The sequence below is a fragment of the Pygocentrus nattereri genome, chromosome 8 (genome assembly GCF_015220715.1).
Source record: "Pygocentrus nattereri isolate fPygNat1 chromosome 8, fPygNat1.pri, whole genome shotgun sequence".
Lineage (NCBI taxonomy): Eukaryota > Metazoa > Chordata > Actinopteri > Characiformes > Serrasalmidae > Pygocentrus > Pygocentrus nattereri.
In genome coordinates, this window is record NC_051218.1 from 10,377,597 (window position 1) to 10,401,836 (window position 24,240).

Here is a 24,240-nt window from a genome sequence, read left to right on the forward strand (position 1 = left end):
CTTGGTTCATGATGAATCTTAAATGTAATGTGACTTGTATTTTATATCTCATCTTGTACATTTTGTTAATGGTGTTTTGTGATGCCTTCAGCAGTAGACACTAATCCATCTGTGCGTCAACAGTCCACCAACACTAAAAATGAATATTTATTCACTTGCAAATCTGTACAAATACACAGAAAACAATAAGCAACAAAAGATAAAACTACAATGGTAAAAAAAAAAAAAAAATCTGCAATATCTTCACGTGTCCAGTTTTCTTTTCTTCATGTACTGTCCTTGTCTGAATGGACTCTGATCTATTAATAAAATTTGAAAGGCAAGATAATTTACTCTAAAGCATGCTATAAATAATGACTTTCATTGAACATGACATTCATCACTAACGTGCTGCCATACAGAGTGTCCTTACCTGCCCCTCTAACTGGTGCTGGTGGGTGGTATTTTGTGTGCCTTACTTCACCCTGATGGACCACTGGGACCTGAGACTGGACTGGAGGCCTCAGCGAAGCCACTCTCTGAGGAGTCTTACTGCGCGTCACCATCATGTGCTCATTAGGAGTGGAAGGCCGAGAAGTTGCTGACGATTCTCTTGCTGGATCATCAAGCATATCAATGCCATCCAGAGTGAAGTCCCACATCTCTGGGTTGTCTGAGGAAGGTATTTAAGTGGAAAGTAATATTAGCAAAGTAGCCTTTGACACCGCAATGTTCTCAGTCCTCGTGAAGACTGCTTCCTGTTTTTGTGACTAGTGCTGATAACTGTGAAGCTGAACTTTTCACCTACATGTGCGGCTCTTACCAGCCAGATATTCCTCCTTCTTGGTTATCACTGTATGTCCATTAGGTGTACTGTGGTTAATGGGACCTGCAGCCTGGCCTGGAGAAGACAGACTTGCCATGGAAAATGCTGTAGTGGGTGAGGACTAACACCCTTTTATTCCTTTAAAAAGAGTCTATTAACCCAAATTATCAAAGTAATGGCATTTGTAGTCCCTGGTCTAGCACAATTTCAATTCAATAATTAAATACTATTTTATCTGCTCAGTTAACAGTATGGTTCATCTTTCAGTTGTACCTGGTTTAGGATGAATCTCGGGCTCAGTGTGTTCTTTTTTCAGCTCTGGCTGGCCCTGCTGATTTTTCTTGGCCTCCATCTCCTGCCTGAACTTCTGCTGCAGCTGCTGCTGCCTCAGCTTCCTCTGCTGCTTTGAGTCCAACATGGGGTTACAGGAGGACATGTCGGCCATGTCAGCTGCTGACCTAACCACCACAACAAAGAAAGCAAGTCAGCAGACTTTTTTTAAGAACATAGGAGTGCAGCTGCATAACTATGGTGGTTCCAGTGAATTTTAAATTGAAGTATTAGATGGCGAGTACACACCTGTAGTTTAATGTTAAGAAGCTATTTCCTCCCCTGGTCACTTCATGTGCTAGTTCATGCAAATGTGACTCAGTTTTTATTACTGTATCATTTAAATCATTAAGATGTAAACAAAGACTTTTACAGACTGAGTCAGAACTGTTCACAGTGGTGGTGACAGGAACTAGATGTTTAATGAGTGCAGCTCCTTTTCTGTGAGGGGAGCTTTTAAATTTGTTACGAGAAACGTGTTTCATGAAGTGCCGGAGACTAGTTTTAAAGGTTTCGGCCAAATTATGTTTTTAGATGAGTTAATGGCAGAGGTACATGCAGGGTGTTTTAAGACAAAATAGTCCCCAAACAAAACATTTCTTTAGGGAAAAAATAAGATGTGTATGTTAATCATCTATTATAGTAATGAAATAAATTAGTAAATGAAGATAGTAAATAAAATAAAGCATGTTGTAGGTCTCACAACCCCTGTTTCATATGTTTCTCTACAATGAACCTTTTCACATGAAACCACTCTGAATGATTGTTTACATCTCAATGACAATTATGCAAAAATTTTTGGAAGTTGGTAGAATTAAATGTCATTTGAAATCCATTAAAAAGTACTCAATTTAATTTCCATCAGATGCCCTGGAACCTGAACTATCTGAAGTTACCTGGACATGCTGCTGGATCTGTTTTCACAGTCCTGCTGAGCTGATGTGTTGCCAAAATGTGCTGTTATGTTCGTCAGTGTGGTCCTGGACTCCATGGTTTTCTGCTGCCCTGCTTGCTCAGGTTGGACCACAGTCTGTACTGAGGGTGCATTTTGTGGTGCTGGTTCAACTGGATTATTGAAACCCCTGCTGTTAACGTGGGCCAGGCTGTCATACCTGGCCTTCTCTACAGATGGCTCAACATCACAACGCTTCGTCTTGTCTGGGTCTAAAGGCGTGGGGGGCTGCAACAGGAACAAATTGATGAGTAACTACATCTCCTCTGTAACCACATGTGGCAATCACTGGTAAAGGACAGTGAAAGAATAGCTTCATAATATAAAGACATGTCATCATAAGGAAAAACATGAATTGACATAGAATAAAAATGGTCAAAAACATTTAGTGTCTGACCTGCTTAGGAATCTTGTTGATGGCTATGAGATATTCTTTGTTGAGGATGCAGTTTCCAAGAGCATTTCCAAAGCACCTTCATGGAGAAGATAAAATGCAAACACATTTTACACACATGCACCTTATTAAATGTAGCTTTTTTGTAAGCACTGTCTCTAAACAATAAACTGCATGCTTCAGACATAATAATTACTTCAGTGCTCTTTTCAGTCCATCAGTCACAGCCTCTTTTCTTGCCTTCTCCAGTGACAGGGCCTTAGACTTCAAGCCCTCGCTTACCCCATAACCCACATCTTCGTGGTATGAGCCGTCCTATGAGAAAGACATGCTCCAAATTGTGTCTGCTTATATTAGACTCAACCAATTAACTCAATTATTTAGTTTGAAAAACTCTTACCTTTAGTTGAACTTTCACAAATGCACTGACCCCAACATAAAATTTCCCATTAATCAGGTCCACGAAGTCTGTGAAAAATAAATATAACAAACTCAGTAGTAGTAGTAGCATTTTATGACTGGAAATATGACCTGAAACATCATTTTATCTATACATCTATCTATACATACAAAGCACTAGTCAGCTTACCAACACTTTGTTGTGAAATTGAGTGAGACCAGCCATTGTACCCAAACATTTCATTGGCCAAACTGATCACTTTGTGACCTTCAATATAGCACACCTACAAAGAGACAGACAAATATCCAGGATATTGCTCAACAAGGATAAAACATGCATGACTGAACAATGACATTGTAAGACCAGTAGAAGGTGGACACCTTGCCTTTTGCCCCCCTCCAGCCTGTCTAGTGCTAATGTACTCTGGTCCAAGTCTCTGCCGAAGAGCCGTCTGAATCGCCTGGTACTCCTCTGCAGTGTACTGGTACTGAAAAATCACCATCATCAGGACTTAAGTTACAGACAGGACAGGCCAAATAAAATTGATCAAAGATCTGGATTTGAAAAAAGCTATGCAGTGTGAACTGGATGGACTACAGCGACTTGTTACTGTATAGACACAAAAGTAAATTGTTTTTGTATGAGACAAGTATTTCCACGTGATCTACTGTTGTCTGTTTAACATCATATGCCATACAGGACCTTGCCCAGACCATCCTGTAATTACACTAGCTATCTAAATCAGTGTTTCTCACCTCCAGTCCTGTTGTCCACCTGCGGTTTTCCAGCACCTAAACCACTAATATCACTAGCTAATGACCAAGTCCTTCACTGGCTGAATCAGGAGTGTAGAGCAGAAAAACCAGGAATGCTGTGGAGGTGAACTATAGGACTACCATAGAAACACTATGAGACTTAGCCTTTTTGAGCAAATTAGGCCAATCCTAACAGCCTGAACAGACCATCGCTTGTAGATTACGCCGTGAGGTGGGTTTTTGGTGCAGTGTTTGAATCCATACCTGTCCAAAGCACACGTTGGACGCCTGGTGCTGCTTTCCGTCCTCTTGTCTCTCGCTGCAATGCTCCATTGTGCAGCTGTTAGATTTTTTTAACTTTAACAGCTCAGCCCGTTCGGCTATCGTGGACACTTTTCCGTGATGATGTTTCCTACAGAGAGCAGATGGTAGCAGCTTCTCCCCTGACAGTCACATTTCGCGCACTATCGGCTAACTTAGCTGGCTACGCTGAATTGGCTTCCGCAGAACTTCAGTCATCCCGACACACAAGTCGGCAGAATTCCTGCAGGTTTACAAGTTCAGTTTATTCAGCTCCAGCTCTTCTCAACAGCCGAGGCGTCCGACGACTTTATACCTCGCTATATGCACGTAAATGATTAGGTTTAAAAGGGTCTGCAGCGTTTAAAAGTATTAAATAATCTGCGCGTGAACGTTTCAACTTCCCGCGTCCAGTAAGCAAATCAAGCGTGTGTGCGTCACGTGCCGTCTAGCCGTGCGTCATACGTCATATGCAGATTTTGACGGCGTACGTACAGTTTTTTTATTTTCTTCATATTATATACTTTTATATTTTAAAATGAAATATTATATTATGTTATATTATATGGCATCTATTATATTATATTATATTATATTATGTTATATTTATTATATTATATTATATTATATTATATTATATTATATTATATTATATTATATTATATTATATTATTGGCCATCATTGTTTTTCTGTTCATAAAGATTTTGTACAAACAGGAAAAACTTGAAACATTCAGTACATAAAATAATGGGAAATTATTTTTCACATTTCAGACAAAAAAGTGGACAGACAGGAATGGCGCTGAAAGCAAGGATTACCCCTGTTAATGCCAGGCTCCCTAGCAGATGGGATGGAAACTGGACTGGACATGAATGGACCTCCTACTGAGAATTTCAACATTTAGGTCAGAAATGTTGTGTCCTGATTTTGTTACACTCTTAGTGGCGAAGGGAAATGCAGTCAATCCAGGTCACGTCTAAATGCTTGTCTCTTTTGTCCTCATGCAACAGTGATTTTCTGCAGCGCATACAGAAACATTTATGTGTTGCACTTTTCATTTGGACATGTTTTATGCAGTCAGATTTAGCCCATAAAGAAAGACCTTTTCAATAAAAGGAGCTTTTCTTGTTCCAAATCCCTTTTTCTACTCTAGTAATACAGTAAGAAATTATAATATGTTGGCTGTATAATATGTCTTATAATATTGTTATATTTTTACCTCCAGTACTATTTTTGCAGTGCTGTCTTATACTAATATATAATGCTTGTGTAGCACCCTGGCCTAAACCTAAATGAGTGTCCAAACATATTATTTTAAACACACGTTTTATATAGGAATCATGTCGCAATCCCTCCTTTTAATCCAGTCCTTATTCCTGATGGATTATTTAAATGAAGATGCTGTTTGTCAGCGAGTGTGTATTAAAGACTCATTCTCAGTGCTCATTTGAGTTACACACCACTTAGTCTGAGACATAGTGTGACAGCATTTCCATTTGGGAATGGTCTGACAACCGACATTCAAACACTATGTGTCCAAAAATATCCAGACACTCCTCCTCCTTCAACTGAATGACTTTAATGTTCACCTATTGTTGGCACAGGTGTTCAATTATGCACACACAGCTTGCATAATATCCTTAGAAAAGCATTGAGCAATAGAACCAGACATACATGAGCTTAAGGTCACTGTCCCCGATGCCAAGAGTATAAAACCCCATAGCACTGAGCCATGGATCATAAAGCCATGGAGTATAAAGCCCCCCAGCACTGAGGTGTAGAGGCTGTTACCATGTTTTTTTTGTTTGTTTGTTTATTTAAGGCATTTTTTAAACATGTCTGCATAATTCAGTGGCTGAGATGTAAATAAAATCATTCAGAATGTCCTGAGGTGAAATTGCTCATTGTAGAGAAATTTACACAGATATAACCATTTATTCACTATCCATAGCTACCAACACATCTTCTGAATTTTCAAGTCCAATGTTAATGATAATAAAATAATGGTAAATTGATAATAAAACAATGGTAAATGGTAAATAACACCCGTGTAGCATTACCTCTCTGCCATGGGTGGATATTAGGCCCTACAGCTTGTTGTGAAGCTACTGTAAAACTATTTTTAACAGCTTTCTGTGAGGGAGCTTTTAGAGGCATTAAATGCTTCAGACACCTGGTTCCCAATAACCACGTTGTGAACAATTCTCAGTCAAGTTTTCCTTGAACGACAAACAACTGGGAATCCCACTCCACTGGTGCAGAAGCTGATAAACACAAATGCGATATTCAGCTTCGCAGAAGTAACAGTAGCTACCTGCTTTTCTTCTGTATTAGCAACAAGAAAATGTACAGGCACACACACACACACACACACACACACACACACACACACACACACACACACACACACACACACACACACACATATATATATATATATATATATATATATATATATATATATATATATATATATATATATGAGAGAGAGAGAGAGAAAGGCAGACAGAGTGTTTAGCAGGCATATTTACTATTTATAGATTTAGATAGATAGATAGATACATACATACATACATACATACATACATATATAAAATATTCAAAACAGTCCCTCCTTATGTATCCACCCCAGAACAGTTTTATAGGGTCCTCCCATCTTGTCATGAGTAGGTGCGGTTTCCTTGCCTTTGAAATGGGAAATCGCACTTTGGAGACTATTGTGGCGCCACTGCAGGAGGCCAGTAGGCATATTTACAACATGTGCAGCAGCGGTAGCAGTTTTCACTTTATTTCAGAGGGCCTCTTTAAAGACTGAAATACGCAAATTTTGGAAAAGCGGTGATATTCCCCTTTAACAACGAAGAAACGTTGAACGAGCAGGTGTCTACAAACTTGTGGACATACAGCGGTGCATATTATTGTCCCTGCATCGTCTGTTACATCGTGTTGCTTCAGCTCTGGAGGTCCGAGCAGCGCCACCAGTCTAGTGTCTGTCTGTATGGCCAGTCTGCGAGTCTGCCAGCTTAAAAAAAAGCAGGAGGGGCGAGCAGGAGCTAAAGCAGAGGAATGATGGACGGCCAAACCCCGCAGCAGCCTGCACTGGTGCTCACGGATTAGTGCTGAGAAACAGGAGGGCGTAGTGAAGAAGCAGCAGCGAGGAGCATCTCTCCTCACCTCGTCTGTATGTCTCTCCTTTTTTTTGTTTGTTTCTTTCCCAAAGTTGAACCAACCAGGGCGTCCATGACTGCTGACATGGAGTTACACATGGAGCACATGATGGTGAGTTTGAGGCGCTGTGTTGTGAATTCCTGTCTCTACTCCCTGTCTGATGCTGAAATCCTAGCCTTTCTGTTCATTTGGAACGGGGCTGTTTCTGTTTCCGTGCTCGCCGCTGAAGCACACGGAGTACCAGGTGAATTCTCCTGTGAATAACTTACAATGGAGACGGCTTACAAAGAAAAGGATGAGGTGATGTAGACTGTGGACGGGCCTGGTTTTGTTCGTTTAGGTCTGGGTTAGAGATTAGAGCAAAAACAAGACGACCGGAGAACAATTAGAGTCCAGCTGAAGTCATATCCTTCCTCTCCAGCCAAGCTGAAGTTAGCGTCTCAATTCCAATTCTCCGCTCCACCTTAAATGGTGCAGCAGCCCCGTTCTGCCGCCGGTACGTTCTGAATTCAGGATGGAACTGCTGCACCATTTAAGGTGGAACGGAAAAATTCGGAGAGGAAGCCAACTTCAGCCACATTCCTCTCCAAAGTAGGAACTAGTGGGAGTTCGTAGGAGCTTCGTGTCCGACTCCGTACCTGGCCACGTTCAGCTCGTGTAAAAAACAGCCACGCTCGCGTTCCCCGGATATAAATATAACGTGAGGCGTCCTGACACGCTGAGGAGGAACAAAGGGAAGCTGGCCGCATCTGTTTTTGTGGAAACAGAAATGTAAACAGATAAAGTGCGGCCACACAGCATGCGTCCTAAAGCTGTTTTTTCATAAGTGATGGTTGTTATTTCCCCTGTTTTAAGAGCAAGTCGTGTGTGGGGGCGAGGAAGCGAGATGCCTGATGCAAGAGTCTTTTGTTTGTACCCTTTTGTTGAACTATGAATGAACGGAGACTGCCAGTAGGCGGCGCACGTTCTATGGGATTTCATGGGGGGGAAGTCCACCTACAGCACACCTTAACACGCCCTTTCAGTGGAAGGAATTGTGCTTTACCTTTCCCGTTTTCAGGTTCGATTTCAATTCAATATGTTGGATATTTTCGATGTTTTTATGTGTGATGTGTTCACTCTACAGAGATCTAATCAGATACTACCTAGACTGGTTTGGCTCAGGAAAATATCCAAACAAAAGAAGGCAAAGTAGCACGTCCTAATAACGTCCCAGTAATATGTAGGATTCTCTTAACTGCCCAGTATTGATCATTAACAGTTGTTTCCATAAAAAAGAGAGCTTTTCATGAGGCAGTTTAATTTATTTTTCCATACTGTATTGTGGGGCTGCATTGATGTGGGAATTGTGCTGATGTCCTATATTTTTGATGTGGATGTCTGCCGACGCTCATACCTAAACATTTTGTCTGAGGAAAATTGTGTCTCCGTGCATCGTTTGAGTTTGGCAGCGATTCTTTGCATTGTCGGACAATTCAATGATGAATGGAATGGTAATGCTGGAATAAAATCTCTTTACATTAACTTATATTGAAAGAAAAGGATGAGCCTCATTCACCAGCCGTTCTGAAGGAGAAATTTCTTCTTAAAATCCACGTTCCCATTTTTTTTTACAAATATTCGGACATTCACCAGCATTTTCTTATTTGGGATTTGTTCTTGGGTAAGAACAGAATCTACACACGCCCCAGAGCACCAGAGTACGGACAGTTCTGTGGTTTAAGATCACATCATGAATCCGACTTGGACTTTTCTTGGGAACTTTCTCAAGAACACTTTTTAAGAAAAAACATTGAGATCCGATGTTTTTGGGTTTTTTTTTTTTTTACCCTTTTCTGTAAAGTTATCATTTTTGGAGATGCCTGTTTTCTTTGGACAGCAGTGATTTTATAAAATGTAGACATTGGAAGTACATCTATCTAGATTAGCATCACAAACAAACGTTTGTTTGCGTAGGGTTACGAATACAGTAAATATTCCGACTGCATTCCGACTGTGCTGAAATCGTCATTCACTTTGATCTGCTCAACATACTAATGAAGAGAAGCTGTTTATCTGTGCTCTCTGCTTTTTATGTAGCCCACTGTGAAACAGATTTTCATCAGAATCTTTCACTTGTTTATTCTCTCCTCTCAGGAGCTTCAGAGACATTCTGAGTAAAAGTGGGAGTCATTCTCTTCTTAAATAAAGATGCTGGAAGACTTAAGTGGGACACACACTAGACCACCCACCCCCAAATCAACCTCTTTCAGTTTCTCTGCCCTGGCGTCCCTGCCGCACTGCCTACACATGGATGGGAGCAGTCACCCCATCAGGAGGTGAGATTCTTTTCTTTTATTTCATATTTTTTCTTCTTTTATTTTGATTTATGATGTTATGCAAACACTGTTTGAAAATTGTGCCACATCTTGAATTTTTCCTGGATTTCCTGGTTTGTAAACTTTTAAAGGATTTCTGCACTTAAAAGATCATATGACGTGGAAAGATCATCAAAAATCGTTCTCAATTATTCAGAATTCCTAGCAGTCATTTATTGTTGGTTCCCATTTCATCCATGAGATTCTGGAATATAATATAGTTATAGTTATAATATAGTAATATGCATTTTGACATTTGGGCGTATAGCGACTGAAATGTTATACATGTTCAGTTTGTAGATGTTTGCTTGTCCAACATTTCTGAAGTAAAGGGTATGAAAAGGGAGCTTATCACTTTTCTGCACCAACAGCCTCTTCTGGAAAAACCTTACTCAATGCTGCTGTTAGGATCTGATTCATCACAGGAGCACTAGTGAGGTCAGGTACTGATGTTGGATGTTTAGTTCTGGATCACAAACTGCTTTAGCTCATCCCAGAGATACTGGAAGCCAAAAAATGGGGAGGGGTTATACCTTATTCAATGCTTACCGTCGGGCATGGTGAATTTAATTTTATGGCCGGTATGCAGTTCAGGCCTTTTCAGCAAAGTAGCTGTACTCACTAAGTAAAAGGGGCGTCTGCAAACTTTTGGACATGTAGTGTAGATAAAATCATAATAAATTCCATCCAGTGTGAAATTGTAACCGGAACCAGGACAGATGAATCAATAGAAATGCAGAGGTCAATGACCGTAGATAGGCGTGGTGGAAAGTTTTGCTTGACCGTTTCAGGCTCTTGTCAATATTATAGAGCACGTCTGGTGCTGTCAGATGTCCAGCGTGTGTCACACAGTTATTTAAATGAGTTTACTGTTCCATTTGTAGGAAGTGGGCAGTTGGATAGTCACAACATAAGCAGGTCAGTTTTTGGTGGGGTGTATTTGAATATGGTACCATTTCAAAAGTTAGTAATCACTGTTCTCAATAAAATGTAGATGCATTTATAAAAAGATTGATTCTACTATGCTAATGTGCAACTTTGTAGGTTTCAAATAAATAGTAGGGCTCTTAGAAGCTGTAGATGAAAATGAAGAAATGTTAGGTGTGTCCAGAATGAGGAACAGACCTGTAGAAGACTCTAAAGTGACGGAGAAATCTGTATGCAAAAGCATCAATTTTGTTGATTTTTCGAAGTGAAAATAAGTTGAAACGTCATCTACAGACTGTGTATGTGTTATTACTATATCATTGATGTTGGAACAAACTTTGTGTCTCTTTTTTTTAATTAAATTTAAAAATGCTGTCATTTACATTGTCAAAATTATGATGAATAGAAATGTTTAATTAACTTGCATTCAAAGTGAACGTTTTTTTTTCTTCTCCTTTAAAATGATCATTCTAGCGAGCCAGATGGATGCATTAAATGCTGTATTTATCATTTAATAACTTATTGTTCACATAATTGTCTGAGTTAAAACATTCAGAAATACCTTTTGGTGAACAGTTTATATAAATGCACACTGTGTAAGTTATTCTTTGATATAAAATAGCAAGTTATTCCAAACTCGTGGACGTTAGTCTATCTGAGGCTTTAATATTACACAGTGTAATGGAACATATTCTGCGCAGTGTACCTTTCACTAATGAAAATTGTATAAGTAAAGTAAATAATTCAGAAGATAAGCAGTGCCTCAAACCAAACAGGTCGACCATCTAGGACCTGAAGAGCTTGTTTGGACGTGTTCTGGCATGTGTTTAGGAGGATCTCTTCCCTCGCTCTCTCTCTGCAGTGCTGTATTTGAAGTGGATTTCTGAGCTGCGTGAATTCTTCTATCAGAATCAAACAGAATGAAGTCCCTGCTCGCCTTACAGTGCCAGCCTGCTCTTACGTCACGCTGTGCTGTCCCCGGCCACCTCAGCGGCCTCGTGCTCTTTGTGAAATTGCTACTGCAGGGAAGTTCTCTGCCCAGCCTGAACAGCAGAGAGAGAAAGACGCTCAGAGAAGATTAGTCTGTTAACTGCATGTCAAAGTTGGGGAACCTGGTCAAATGTATTGAAAACAAAGCAGGATTTTGAGGAGCAGTACCGTATGTGTAAATTAAGAGTTAAAAAACACATTGTGGGCCTATATTTATGTGATGTGGCGGCACGGTGGCACAGTGGGCCTTTGATTCCTTGGTCAGGCAATGTGGAGTTTGCATGTTCTCCCTGTGTCTGCAGGGGTTTCCTCCGGGAGTCCAAAAACATGCAGTTAGGCCAACTGGACTGAAATGGAGAAATAAAAATGTTTTTCATTATATGTCAGATGTAATTCTCGTCCAAAACTGGTTATAAATTGTTACCAGTAGACAGTTGGAATGGAGCTCAAATATTCCATACAATATTAGTGACAACCCTAAAACCCTCAAGACAGCCCTAAAATCCCCTTGCTCTTATGTTGGCGCTCAAACCTGTCAATTGTTTTTAGTTCACTGAAAATTAACGGCAAAAGTAAAGGAACACAGCTTTGTTGTCAGAGTGTGTTACAGTTATATGTAATAAGTTTGTCTTATTTTTGTGGGGGTATTTTCGAGAGAGACACACACACAGAGACACACACGCACAGAGAGAGAGAGAAGACGTAAAGAAAGAAGAGTGAGTGAGAGAAGGAAATGGAAGAGTGAGAAGAAAATGAAAGAACAATGAGAGAAAAGGAATAAGTGAAAGTGAGTTAAATAAGAGAAAAACAGAGAAAGGAAAGAAGGCGACCAGAGGGAAAGAGAGATAATGAGAGAAAGAAAGCCAAGTGGGAGAGAGCGTAAGAGTGAAAAAAGAAAGACACAGAAAGAGGAAGGAAGAAACGGAGTGAGGAAAAAAAGAGCAAGAGAAAGAACATGTAAATGAGGGGGGGGGGGTAAGGGAGAGAAAATCATTTGTGAAGAGGAAGGAAAATGATTTCTTAAGAAAAGTCTCCTTGTCGGCCTTTAGCACCACTTTCACTTCTCTCTCTCTCTCACTCACTCTCTCACTCACTCTCTCACTCACTCTCTCTCTCTCTCTCTCTCACTCACTCTCTCACTCACTCTTTCACTCACTCTTTCACTCACTCACTCACTCACTCACTCTCTCTCTCACACTCACTCAGCTCAGGACTAACAGCTGTTCTGTTTTTTCTCTCGTGATCATGAGGACTCTGTACCGGCTGAAGTTGGTGAGCTCTCCGAACCTGAGCCAGCTGGGTAAGAGCGAGAAGACTTCTCTAGAAGAGCAAGGCTCAGGACCCAACGCCACTTGGAACAGGTGAACACTGCCTGCTTTCATTACCAACATCGTCCAGTGTATGTGTATAATAAATAGCTTGGTGATGTTCTTGCTCACATGACATTAAATTGTCATCATAACAAAACCTCATGCTGAATCACCACGACTGAGACTTGGCGCTGTGTTGGATCCTGTGAAGAAAAGTGTTCAAAGTGCATCTGGTAAAAGATTGGACTTTTGGCCAGAATGAGAGTTTAGCGGCTGTTATAAAAAAAAAAAATTAAAAAAAAACCTTGTATATCTGAAACTGTAATGTAGGAGAAAAAAAAACACTTTAACCACTTAAAATCTCAGGCTCATCAAAAGGCTTATCATATTCATTTACTTCATGGACTGCAGTGCAAACTTAGTTCTTCTAAGATTATAGAAGTGTGCCGTAAAAGAGGTAAACTTTAATGCACAGTACTGTGCAAACGTCAGTGACCACTCCTTATTTATCTAGTACCCAGTGGGCAATATATATACCAAACCAGTATTTATTACAGCTTCCATGCTTTTTCTGGGAGACCTGCTTTCAGTTTTCCAAAACAATTTGCACGGATATTGTTCTGCTTCTCATGATCTAAATAATCCCAGACACGTTTAGTGAGCGGCGGTGAAGTCAATTTTTCTGAGAACTTTGTTTGATTTGCAAATATTCTTCCTTCTTCCTTTTCATCTATTTTCTTTACTCAAGAGCATCTTGACAGCTACACATCCTTTCAGACTCATCGTGCTGAGTTGTCTTTACAATGGAAGGATGGACAAACACCTGTGGATGTTTTCAGATCTAAAGCAACTTGATTTTTCTCGTCTCTCTCAAAGATGAAAGCACTGTTTATCTGATTGGGACAGTTTTAGTGGAATACCACTATCTTTAAGAAACTGAATTATGTGTAATCTCATCCGAAAGATCTTCTGAAAAATTGGTAACTAGTACGTAATGGCCATTTGGACCGGAAAATAAAACCATTTCTGTTGGTCTATTCCTCATGAAATGCTCACTGAGTATAAAAGGACATCTAGCATGAAAAGGCAATAGAGACATTTTCATATGACAGCGACAGGATTTTAAGGAAGGTGTTTGAGATGCTTATCTGTTTCTGTGTGTTTATTGCAGCATTCACAATGCAGTTATAGGAGTTTTCCAAAAGAAGGGGTTGGCAGACAATGAGCTGTATACACTCAATGAAGGCGTAAGGTGAGTCAGATGAGTTCAAATAGTCATTCCTCCCAGACGCTGCTTTAATAACTCCTTAGTCTGGGGTCAGCTGTGAGCTGTGTGTTAGCTCAGCCTAAACCAAGAACTTTTGTCAGCAACAGAACTGCTAGAAAGCACAACTAGCACATAACAGCATAGCTGCAGGCAACACATTGGTACACACTGATATGTTGTCTGTTATACAACAGTTAGTTCCGGCCACGCAAGCTGATTGGCTGGGAGGTGTTCTAGCCGTGCTGATATTTCACCATAACATCACAGGTTTTTCACAAACACTGTATCACTCCGCTAAGACACCGTTGCTAAGCAACGACTTTGATAGGAGACGCTCAAGCCATTTGACTTTTAAGATCACATTTGACCGACAGCCGATTTGGTCAGACTGAAGATGAGACTACATTAAATTCCCAAACGGTCAGTTGGTCAGTTGGAGCTGGAGAACGAATTTCCGGCTGTGCAGCGAGTGGGCGGAGCTCGATACTCTGACATAGCAACAAGCTGGTTTCTTAATTTGGCAGAAGGACCTGCGAACATTAAAACATATTAAATGCCCACTTTATTAATTTCTTACTGTATTTATTTAATGTCGTGTGTCATCGCTATAACATCACGGCGCTCCCTCTTGTGTTCTGTTGCTTAATTATTTCATCTCTGTGCATATACAGTTAGGTGCTGATTAAATCAGTGTCCGTTCAAAATCCTATGAACTTCTGTACTACTCTTAATCCCTGTCCAGAAAAAAAGATTAGTGTAAATTATTTATTATATGATATGAAATTTATTTCTTTTTTTGTTCACTGATTCAGGCAGCTGCTGAAAACTGAGCTGGGTTCTTTTTTTACTGAGTACCTGCAGGTAAGGCAACGTGTTGAAACCTGTATTTATGTTGAAACAATAGATTGATTGTTATTTGAAAATGTCTCTTTCTCTCTTGTTTCTTCAGAACCAGCTGCTGACTAAAGGCATGGTGATCCTGAGGGACAAAATAAGATTCTATGAAGGTAAATACGTCAGTCCCACTTTCCATGAGCAGAGCCGTCTGCATGATTATACTGTAGTAGATTTAATTGTTTGCATATTTAAATGTAAATATGTGATTCAGGGTGACTGTAAAGTTATCAGACTACAACCTACAACCTTCTGTTCTTTTATCAGGTCAGAAATTACTCGACTCACTGGCAGAGACATGGGACTTCTTCTTTTGTGATGTACTGTCCATGCTACAGGCCATCTTTCACCCAGTCCAGGTAGCTGCTGTATCCCAGGCTATCTACTTTGTTCTGTATCTGTGTCCACTGTTTTTCCATTAGGGTATGTTTATTCTGTTTATCACCAACATGCTACTAGCTGTGTCCACACTTTTATGGCTCCGGCATGGATATCACTATTTGCTGATAATTTCACAATACATAACCTAACCTAGAATGTGTGACCTGTGCATGCTGGATCATGTGAAGGCCTTGTTTCATCCAAACACCTACAGAATCTTACCTGGAACGTCTGAGGCTGGTCAGGTTACAACAGAACGTGACACATTTAATGAGTGGTTAGAGCAGTGGTCCTCAGTACTGGTCCTGGAGAACCACTGTCATGCATATTTTAGTCTTCCCTGCTACAACACCTGATGCAACCAGTTAACTAAAAAAGGTTCATTCCCCTTTTAATAGTATTTAATAGTCCTTCGTAGTGTTATGCTGTGTTCTGTAGTATAGCATTATATCCCTCAGCTTCATCAGTTGGAAAGAATTTTATAGTGTTTTTCCTGTTTTCGTTCATCTGTTCTCCCACTACAGTAGCCAGCTTGCATTGTGGAAATGCATCATACAACCATTGGGAATTGCTCCACAGTGACAAAGAAATGTTCTGATGTAGAGGCTGAAAAACATGTGATGTTCAGCTAACAGTAAGGTTTGCTGTCTGGCTCCGTTCTGCGTTGGCTAAGGGGATTTTATTTTTCTTAATCAAATGGAAATCTCTGGTGTCCTGACTGCTAGCCTAGCCACTGATTTATAGGCTAATAAACACAACCAAGCTAGCTAGCATTAGTGTAACTTACCTCAGCCTTGGAACAAAAGTGAGGTTTTTTTACCTCTGCAGACAGCTGAAAGAAGCTAAACTGGGGTAAGACATCTGCCTAGCCAGCTGCCTTACTAACTTTAGCTTTTAGCTTGTTGTCCTCCTCTTCTGAAAAGTAATTTCTGTCCATTGAATAATTCTTTCTCTCCATTGTAATGATGATCTGAACAGTTACTACAGTTATATGGCTGCAGTTAGCGTCTTCCTTATTCATCCCACAGCTAAGGAAACCCCACCCCAAAAAATCCACCTCAAAGCAACTGTAGTTCTTCTTCTCAAATTCCTCCCACCTCCAAGATACTACATCAGATGGTGTATTCTAGTCACTCAAGACTGCTGTAGTCTCAGTGTAGGAGGCAACCAGGCTTGCCAACAGGTTTAGCAATGGATACACTTCATTTTAGCCAGAGTGTCTGTAACAGAGATTATATTGTTCAGCCTCCTGGGTTTCCTCATACTTTACATTTTTTCTTTTCTAAGGCTAGGTGGCCACTTTATGGTTTATTGACAGAAATTAAACCCCCAACACTGAACAAAGAATGTTCACTTGAGCATGTGCTGCAGTGCCCCCTGCTGGTTAGTAGTCATTCTTCAGTTGTGACAGGCTAAAGGTCCCAGTTGTGTTGCTATGAGACATGAGAGCACCAGGCTTCATTGAGAGTTCTTTGTTAATTATCAGAATGAAATGGCTCTGTTGTCGACTGTGATCTTATGACATTATTTCTGAACCATCTGAGGCATCATTATTATTTTACTGAATTTAATTATTGAGCCATTTTAGCCTCAGTTTCCCAGCTATACTGTGGAGTATGGGAAGAAGGGAATGTCTAAATACAGGCTGTCTAAGTCTTCTTCTCTTAGAAAACTGAATAAGCACCGAGTTGTGACGAGATGGGAATTACTTTTTCTTTAAGCATGGTACACACAGGCTGTCGGTATGTGACTGAATACCACAATGAAACTGCACTTAATCCACATTCGCTGGAATTTGTTGAGAACGCTGTTAGAGCTGGGCCTGTAAAACATAGCCAAAAGGCTTAAATCTACAAGACATGCACTGCAAAGTATAAATCCCCTTGAAAGCTGGCAGGATTACAAATGGTACATCATGTGATGACGCATATTTTTCCAGTCAGTATTTTAATTACTTTTCACATTTGGTTACTTGTTCACTGATGTTTTAAAGTAAATTACTAAAATATGCTGTTTCCTAAAGTACTGTGCTTGTAGTTGTTATACAGCGTGTGTGTGTATGTTGACTCAGGGGAAGGAGCCTTCGGTGCGTCAGTTGGCTTTGCTGCTCTTCCGAAACACCATCACCCTGAACATGAAGCTGGAAGAGGCTCTTTCCAGACCAAGAGCTCGTGTCCCTCCATCTATTGTCCAGATGCTTCTGGTCCTACAGGTACGCATTAGAGGTTAAATCTCTGACCTCTATTCAGTTTGATTCTGATTCTTTGGAAAAAGATTTAGCGTATTATGAAATCTCAAGTTTCAGTACAGTTAGGTTTGATTATTTTGCTATGAATCAGGTTTATTTTAAAATCTACTGAATACACACATGTGACTGGAGAAAAAGACAAAACAATAAAGTGAGACTTTTACAGATTGCAATGGAATTTTTTGCCAATAACAAAATGAGCACATACAGAACTGCAGTCTTAAGCACATGAGAACACCGTATTTAGAAGCCATGTAATTGGGAAGTATATCAACCATTTCCAAACCTCTGCTCATGAAAACCTGTTCGGGGTATTGAAGATAAATCTGGTACCAAACATTCCCCTGACAAGCTCAAAAAAATCAACTGTACTTTTTCAAAACCTTCTTATGTTTTATTGCATTCATTCTGATGATATATAGTGTTTTTACTACTAAAACAGTTATTGGCTAGATACCCAAAATTATGAAGTTACCATTTAGATGCCTAAGGCTTTTACAGAATACTGTAAATCGCTATTACTGTCATTCCAGAGTCAAAGCATTTTAACCCCTAGTAGAGACCTCTGTGAACACTGGCCTGTGCTTTATTCCTGTGGGTGTGTAAGTCCAGGTCTGTATGGTGTGCTTTGTGGTTTGTACTGTTCAGGGTGTTCACGAGTCCAGAGGAGTGACTGAGGAGTACGTGAAGTTGGAGTCACTCATTCAGAAGGTGGTGTCACCCTACCTGGGCACGCAGGGGCTCTGCTCACATGACTGCGATTCCACTGACTGCTCCTGTGTTATTGGTGAGAGAGATGATTTCAAATGAGCTCTTCATTTTGTATCTGTATGTGGTGGTTGTTATTGTTTTTTATGTAGAATGTGCATTGGGAATACAAAAATTTCCCGCAGGGATTAGAAACATTTAACACGGGAATTTAACACAAAAGCAAAAACAAATTAGGCCAATAAAGCATAAAAACCCTTGAATGACATTCACTGAAGACTCTATTTCAAAATCCGGTTAATCACTTAATTTATTATGAAATTGAGTTTTAATGATTAAATAAAACATAATGTTGTTAGTTTTTATTTTAGCTTTATACAGTAAACACAACTACCTAATGCTACAGAGAATTACTGTTTATTTTATTCATTTAACATATTATGGGGAAAATGGCACACAAAATAGGGACTGTGCAAAAGTTATGGTACGTTTTATATTTAAGCTTTCTTTTTGTTCTCTGCACCATCTCTAATCCCTGATTTCCACTTCGTTCTCTCTGATCATAAATGTCTTATTGTATTATCCTTGTTCCATTGCTCACTCTCACAGAAAAGCGTTTGCAGTGGTGCTGGTCAAAGCCCAGTGACCCACCAGCCACTAATCCAGTAGTGCGCTCCAAGAGTTACAACATCCCTATGTTGACCCCTGTGGCTGAATACGACTCTGAGGCCAGCTCAGTGGGCAGTGTGGGCGTCCGACGGCACTCTGCTTGTGAGGTCATATCCTGCATGGAGCAGCAGGGCTACTCTTCACTTTCTGTGGGCATAGAGACCAGCTCCACCCCCCGCCTGTCTATGGACCATGACCTCACCTTATCTGGAGTCATTCGAGGAGCTACCGGACAGCCTGCTCTCATCTCACCTGCCGTCTTTGTCCATAACTCAGCGGGACCGTTACACACTGGCCCTCCGACGGCCACCTCTGACATGGAGAAGGCAGTCTCCTCTCCCACCAGCTGCTCCTCCAGCCCGGAAACTATCGTCATGCAGGGTGTAGATTCACTGGAGTCAGACCAGGACGGGATATTCATTGACTTTTCCCACTGTCGCTCTGACTCTTTTGGGACCAGCCGGAAGACTAGCTGACTTTATTAACAAAGTGCAGTGAACATCATGGCTTGATAGCTTTTAGCTATTCAGTGAGTTCTGAATGCAGAAACTGAATTAAAATTGCTTGATGGACTTTCCAAATAAATACACACATATATAGTGTATTTATTTCAAACTGGAATTGGAGAGGAACTCCTGCTGACAGCCTCAGATTGGAAAAAAATCTGACTGTGTTGGATGTTTTTCTCTTTTTTTTTTTTTTTTTTAAAGCTGTTGCTTTTATAAAATGTACTCTACCAGTGGATGTACATTTTTGGGATATTTCTACTTACTGTTTTCATAGGTACCTGCTGTTACATGGAGAGTTTAGTTCTCCATGTATGTATAATTAAAACATGAATGTGAAAATGTTAAATCTATGATTGTTCTGGAATCTGACAATTTTCATTTCATTCATTCTTAGGGCTGTGAACATCAATCAGGTACAGCACAGTGGTATTGTTTTGTGGTCTGAGTTGTTTTTTTTAAACAGCTTACAGCTTGAATTAAAGACCATGTACATCCTAAATCTTTAGAAACAAACTTGGACTTTTCAGTCCAAGAGAATATAAAGAGGATTTAGTTCAGCATGCTGGAGTTCAAAAAAATGTTGCACTCTAACTTTTAGCGCTTTTATTTTAGCTGCACTACTAGAAATGAGGAAAAGGAAAATGGACAGGGAGATAAAAAGCAAAACGTGCTGTATTGTGTCAGATCCCCATGTGACTTTTTCATTCACTAAATTAATCGATATAAAACAACCAGTATTAGATTTATGTAAAACAAATTATGAATAGAGGAATTTAAATGAGACTACTTGATACTTTGTTCATGTATTCTATTTTTAAAATCACCTCTGTGTGAGTGTGAGTAGTACAGAATATCAAAATATTTGATCATTCAAAGTTTTGGATATTGAAATAGTATATTTGGGCTGGTATACCCAACACTGTTTATTCTGCAGGCAGTGCAGCTAAAAATTACGTATTGGACATACAAACCTACTGAGAGCAATATAAAACAAATCATCTTCTAGTTAAAGGAGAATTCCACTGATTACAAAAGTCTGCATAAATTAGTTCTCGGGATGTAAACAGTCTCATTCAGCATGGTTGGATGTGAAATGTTTCATTATAGAGAAACTTAGACTGATTTTTTTTTTATTAGTGACGGGAACCAGGGATGGCAGTGTCTGCAACACAAATTAGCCATTTTCTTTACAAAGGTTTTTTATATCTAATGCTCATAATGGTAAAATAGTGGTAAATCTGGAAAAACAATTGAGTACCTTGTCTGGTTCCCATTACTGAGACACTGTTTCGGTTAGTTTCTCTCCAATTAATGCATCTCACATTAAACCACCTTGAATTAATGTTTACATCTTAATGACTGAATTATCCGGAAATTATGAAATATTGGTGTAATTCCTCTTTAAACATTGTTGAACAACAGACTGACTTAGTGATAAAGCTATTAGACAGAAAAAAATTAGGCAGAGGAAGCTGTAAATAAAATTACAGTATATTTGCACACATCTAGTGGAAATGTGAATTGTTTTGTGATTGTAAATACATTATTTATTTTTTTCATTCCTATAATCAAATGGAATAGCCTTTAGGCAGTATGTATCAAATCTACCACAAGGCCCTGTAGTTTTATAGGAAAGCCTAGAAAGTTTTTTTTTTTTTTACTAATGCAGTGTTTTGGAAATGTTGGGAGAGGTTAAAATGGAAGCTGACTTTTTCAAGCTAGCTTTGTATTTTTTGCCAATCTGTTGATTGGTTTCATAAAATGCTCCTTGTTACATTCATATGATTAAAATGAATAAAACAATTAAAATCACGTGTTTTGCAGAAAAAAAGCCTTTAGTCTGGATTTCTTCTTAAATCTGTTTGAAGATAGGCCAGAGTCTGAACGAGAGAGTGGTTTGTGTCGATTAGTGTAAAAAGTGCCAGAGTGCAGTACTCGGTGTCCCCTGGATTTACGTTGCCTTCGCGAATAAATCTAAATGAATCGTTACCATCTGTGATTTAAAATCTGTTAAAACAGAAAAACCGGTGCTGTACGGAGTCAGGCAAGAAGCTCTTACCAACTCCCATTAGTTCCTACTTTGGAGAGGAACGTGGCTGAAGTTGTCTTCCTATTCGAATTTTTCCGTTCCACCTTAAATGGTGCAGCAGTTCTATCCTGAATTCAGAACGTAATAACCGGCGACATAAGTAAAGCTGCACCATTTAAAGTGGAACTGGAAAATTCGAACAAGAAGAACTGCTGCACCGTTTAAGGTGGAACGGGAAAATTCGAACCAGAAGCTGGCGAATGGGAAGCCAGTTTCAGCCTCATCAGACACAAGCCGTTTTCTACGCTAGTGACGTCAGCACCGGTCGGTTGGTCCAATGTTCAGTATGTGCGGGGGGAACTAAGAAGTAATGTTTGCTAAAATAATCCAGCTTAAGCTTCGGTTATCGAATATTATAGAATTTCTGTTTTAGCAGCAAACCTTCGAACACAAAGCTTTCTATAACCTGTTTTTTAAGTGATGAAAATGCTATAGTGATATATCCGAGCCTCGCAGCAAGATTTGAACAGAAGCAGACAAAGGCCACCGGAAACGAGTCCTCATAGTTACAATGGCCGGGTAGCGACCGTTTTCAGCCCGTCTCTCTCCCCCCAAAGCAGCTCTTCTCTGTTCTGGTAAAAAAGGGTGCCGTATTTCTTCGTGGGAGTTTGAAGCAAGTACGAAGGCGACGTTATTTTACTGAAAATGCTTCACAGTTTGGACTTTCTACGAGACGCGGTGGTAGAAAAGCGCCCGGACTTCTCGCCCTTCGCCTAACGTTGTTTGTTAGCCAACGCTAGTTAGCTAGCTAGCATAGCTAACTTCACACAACGCAGATATCCGACGCAGTGCCAAGTTTTCAGTTACGGTAAACTCGCTTTTATGGGTGTTCTTCGTGCTTTATGCGCCGACAAACCTCACCTACGAAGACTGAGTATTTTGAGAGGTATTTTTAATGTGCGCTGACGTTATTCTGAAGCCACAAAATAAGTTCAGTTAGCCGGTTGGCTAATTTATTTAGCTAGTGAGGCGGAGCAGACCGCGAGTTAGCCGAACAGCTGAAATGGAGACGCACGTTTCAAACCTTTTCCCGGAAATTTTAGCGATGATTTTTAGCTACCTGGACGTTAAAGGCAAAGGCAGAGTTGCACAGGTCTGCGTAGCCTGGAGAGACGCGTCCTACCACAAATCTGTCTGGAGGGGAGTGGAAGCAAAACTTCACCTACGACGAGCCAACCCGTCGTTATTCCCAAGTCTTCAGACACGAGGAATCAAAAAAGTGCAAATACTCAGTCTTAGGCGCAGCCTGAGCTATGTAATTCAGGGGATGCCAAACATCGAGAGCCTTAATTTGAGTGGATGCTACAATTTAACAGACAATGGCCTCGGCCACGCGTTTGTGCAGGACATACCTTGCCTGCGGATTCTCAATCTGAGCCTTTGTAAGCAGATCACGGACTCCAGCCTTGGCAGGATAGCACAGTATCTCAAGAACCTGGAGTTTCTGGAACTTGGTGGCTGCAGCAACATCACCAACACAGGATTGCTTCTAATTGCGTGGGGCTTGCACAGGCTGAAGAGCCTGAACCTTCGCAGCTGCAGGCATGTGTCTGATGTGGGCATTGGGCACCTGGCCGGCATGACCCGCAGTGCAGCTGAGGGCTGCCTCAACTTGGAGCATCTCACCCTGCAGGACTGTCAGAAACTGACTGACTTGTCTCTCAAGCACATCTCCAAGGGTTTGAGCAAGCTGAAAGTACTGAACCTCAGCTTCTGTGGTGGGATTTCGGACGCTGGCATGATCCATCTGTCGCACATGACGCAGCTGTGGACCCTGAATCTGCGCTCATGCGACAATATCAGTGACACTGGTATCATGCATCTTTCCATGGGCTCTCTCAGGTTGTTTGGGTTGGATGTGTCATTCTGTGACAAAGTGGGCGACCAGAGCCTGGCCTACATTGCCCAAGGGCTTTACCAGCTCAAGTCCCTCTCCCTGTGCTCGTGTCACATCAGTGACGATGGAATCAACAGAATGGTTCGCCAGATGCATGAACTTAAAACCCTAAACATTGGACAGTGTGTGCGCATTACAGACAAGGGACTTGAGCTCATCGCCGATCACTTGACTCAGCTGACTGGGATCGATCTGTACGGGTGCACCAAAATCACTAAAAGGGGACTAGAGCGCATAACGCAGCTCCCATGCCTTAAAGTATTGAACCTGGGTTTGTGGCAGATGACTGAGGGTGAAAGAGTTAGATGATACCTGGTCAGGCATCACACCTTTGTTTATACTACTACCTCATACAATACTGCCACCTTGTCTTTTTTGTTTTTATAGAAATGTGAAGGAACATTTAGTTGAGTGGCATGCAATAAGAACACTGAACAACTTTACATTGTTTAAAGTATATATTTCTTAAATGCTTTTTCATTAGTAAGTGGTTAGTCAAATGTTTTTAGGCCCTCTTAAGGAGCTTATATTCAATTATCTGACATGACTGTACTGACAAGAACATTTTGTCAATGCCTTAAAGTATTATCCTCATTCTGATCTCCATAATTGCTCTTAAGGTAAAAAAAAAAGATTGTATTCATTAAGACTGGGGGGGGGGCTTATTAGTTTGTATAGGTCCTCCTTAGTAAGATGAACATATGCAATTTAACTTTGTAAAAAAAAATATAGATATATATAATATGTATATGATCAATTCATTTGTAAGATAACGTCTGTTTATTTTCCTATGCTGAATGATTAAAATTGTTTTTGACTATTATTATTATTATTGTCTTGTGCATTTAGCAGTGATTCTCAGATGTTCATGAGAACTTTTTTGGGGTTT

The 24,240-nt window shown here is 40.3% G+C and overlaps 3 protein-coding genes across 5 annotated transcripts; 2 read left to right on the top strand and 1 right to left on the bottom strand.

The window, feature by feature from the left end:
- Positions 1-129: 129 nt before the first annotated feature.
- On the bottom strand, positions 130-4,349 carry rad52 (RAD52 homolog, DNA repair protein). 3 transcript variants are annotated; one of them, XM_017690329.2, is made up of 11 exons: positions 3,901-4,349; positions 3,267-3,368; positions 3,071-3,164; positions 2,882-2,949; positions 2,678-2,796; positions 2,485-2,560; positions 2,032-2,315; positions 1,079-1,263; positions 803-880; positions 413-652; positions 130-299 (listed from the first exon to the last, which is right to left on the bottom strand). In XM_017690329.2, the coding sequence occupies exons 1-11, from the start codon at positions 3,967-3,969 to the stop codon at positions 244-246; spliced, it is 1,371 nt and encodes a 456-aa protein (XP_017545818.1). In that variant the 5' UTR covers positions 3,970-4,349; the 3' UTR covers positions 130-243. The 3 variants fall into 3 exon arrangements, with proteins under 3 accessions (XP_017545818.1, XP_017545817.1, XP_017545820.1); XM_017690328.2 differs by having other exon boundaries at positions 788-880; XM_017690331.2 differs by lacking the exon at positions 803-880.
- Positions 4,350-6,539: 2,190 nt separating this feature from the next.
- prr5a (proline rich 5a (renal)) lies at positions 6,540-21,190 on the top strand. Its single transcript, XM_017690319.2, has 10 exons — positions 6,540-7,216; positions 9,242-9,423; positions 12,630-12,740; positions 13,861-13,941; positions 14,769-14,817; positions 14,906-14,963; positions 15,118-15,209; positions 17,303-17,443; positions 18,128-18,266; positions 18,797-21,190. The coding sequence occupies exons 2-10, from the start codon at positions 9,296-9,298 to the stop codon at positions 19,330-19,332; spliced, it is 1,335 nt and encodes a 444-aa protein (XP_017545808.1). The 5' UTR covers positions 6,540-7,216; positions 9,242-9,295; the 3' UTR covers positions 19,333-21,190.
- Positions 21,191-21,684: 494 nt separating this feature from the next.
- On the top strand, positions 21,685-24,174 carry fbxl14a (F-box and leucine-rich repeat protein 14a). The gene has a single exon (XM_017689734.2). The coding sequence runs from the start codon at positions 22,458-22,460 to the stop codon at positions 23,658-23,660; it is 1,203 nt and encodes a 400-aa protein (XP_017545223.1). The 5' UTR covers positions 21,685-22,457; the 3' UTR covers positions 23,661-24,174.
- Positions 24,175-24,240: the final 66 nt, after the last annotated feature.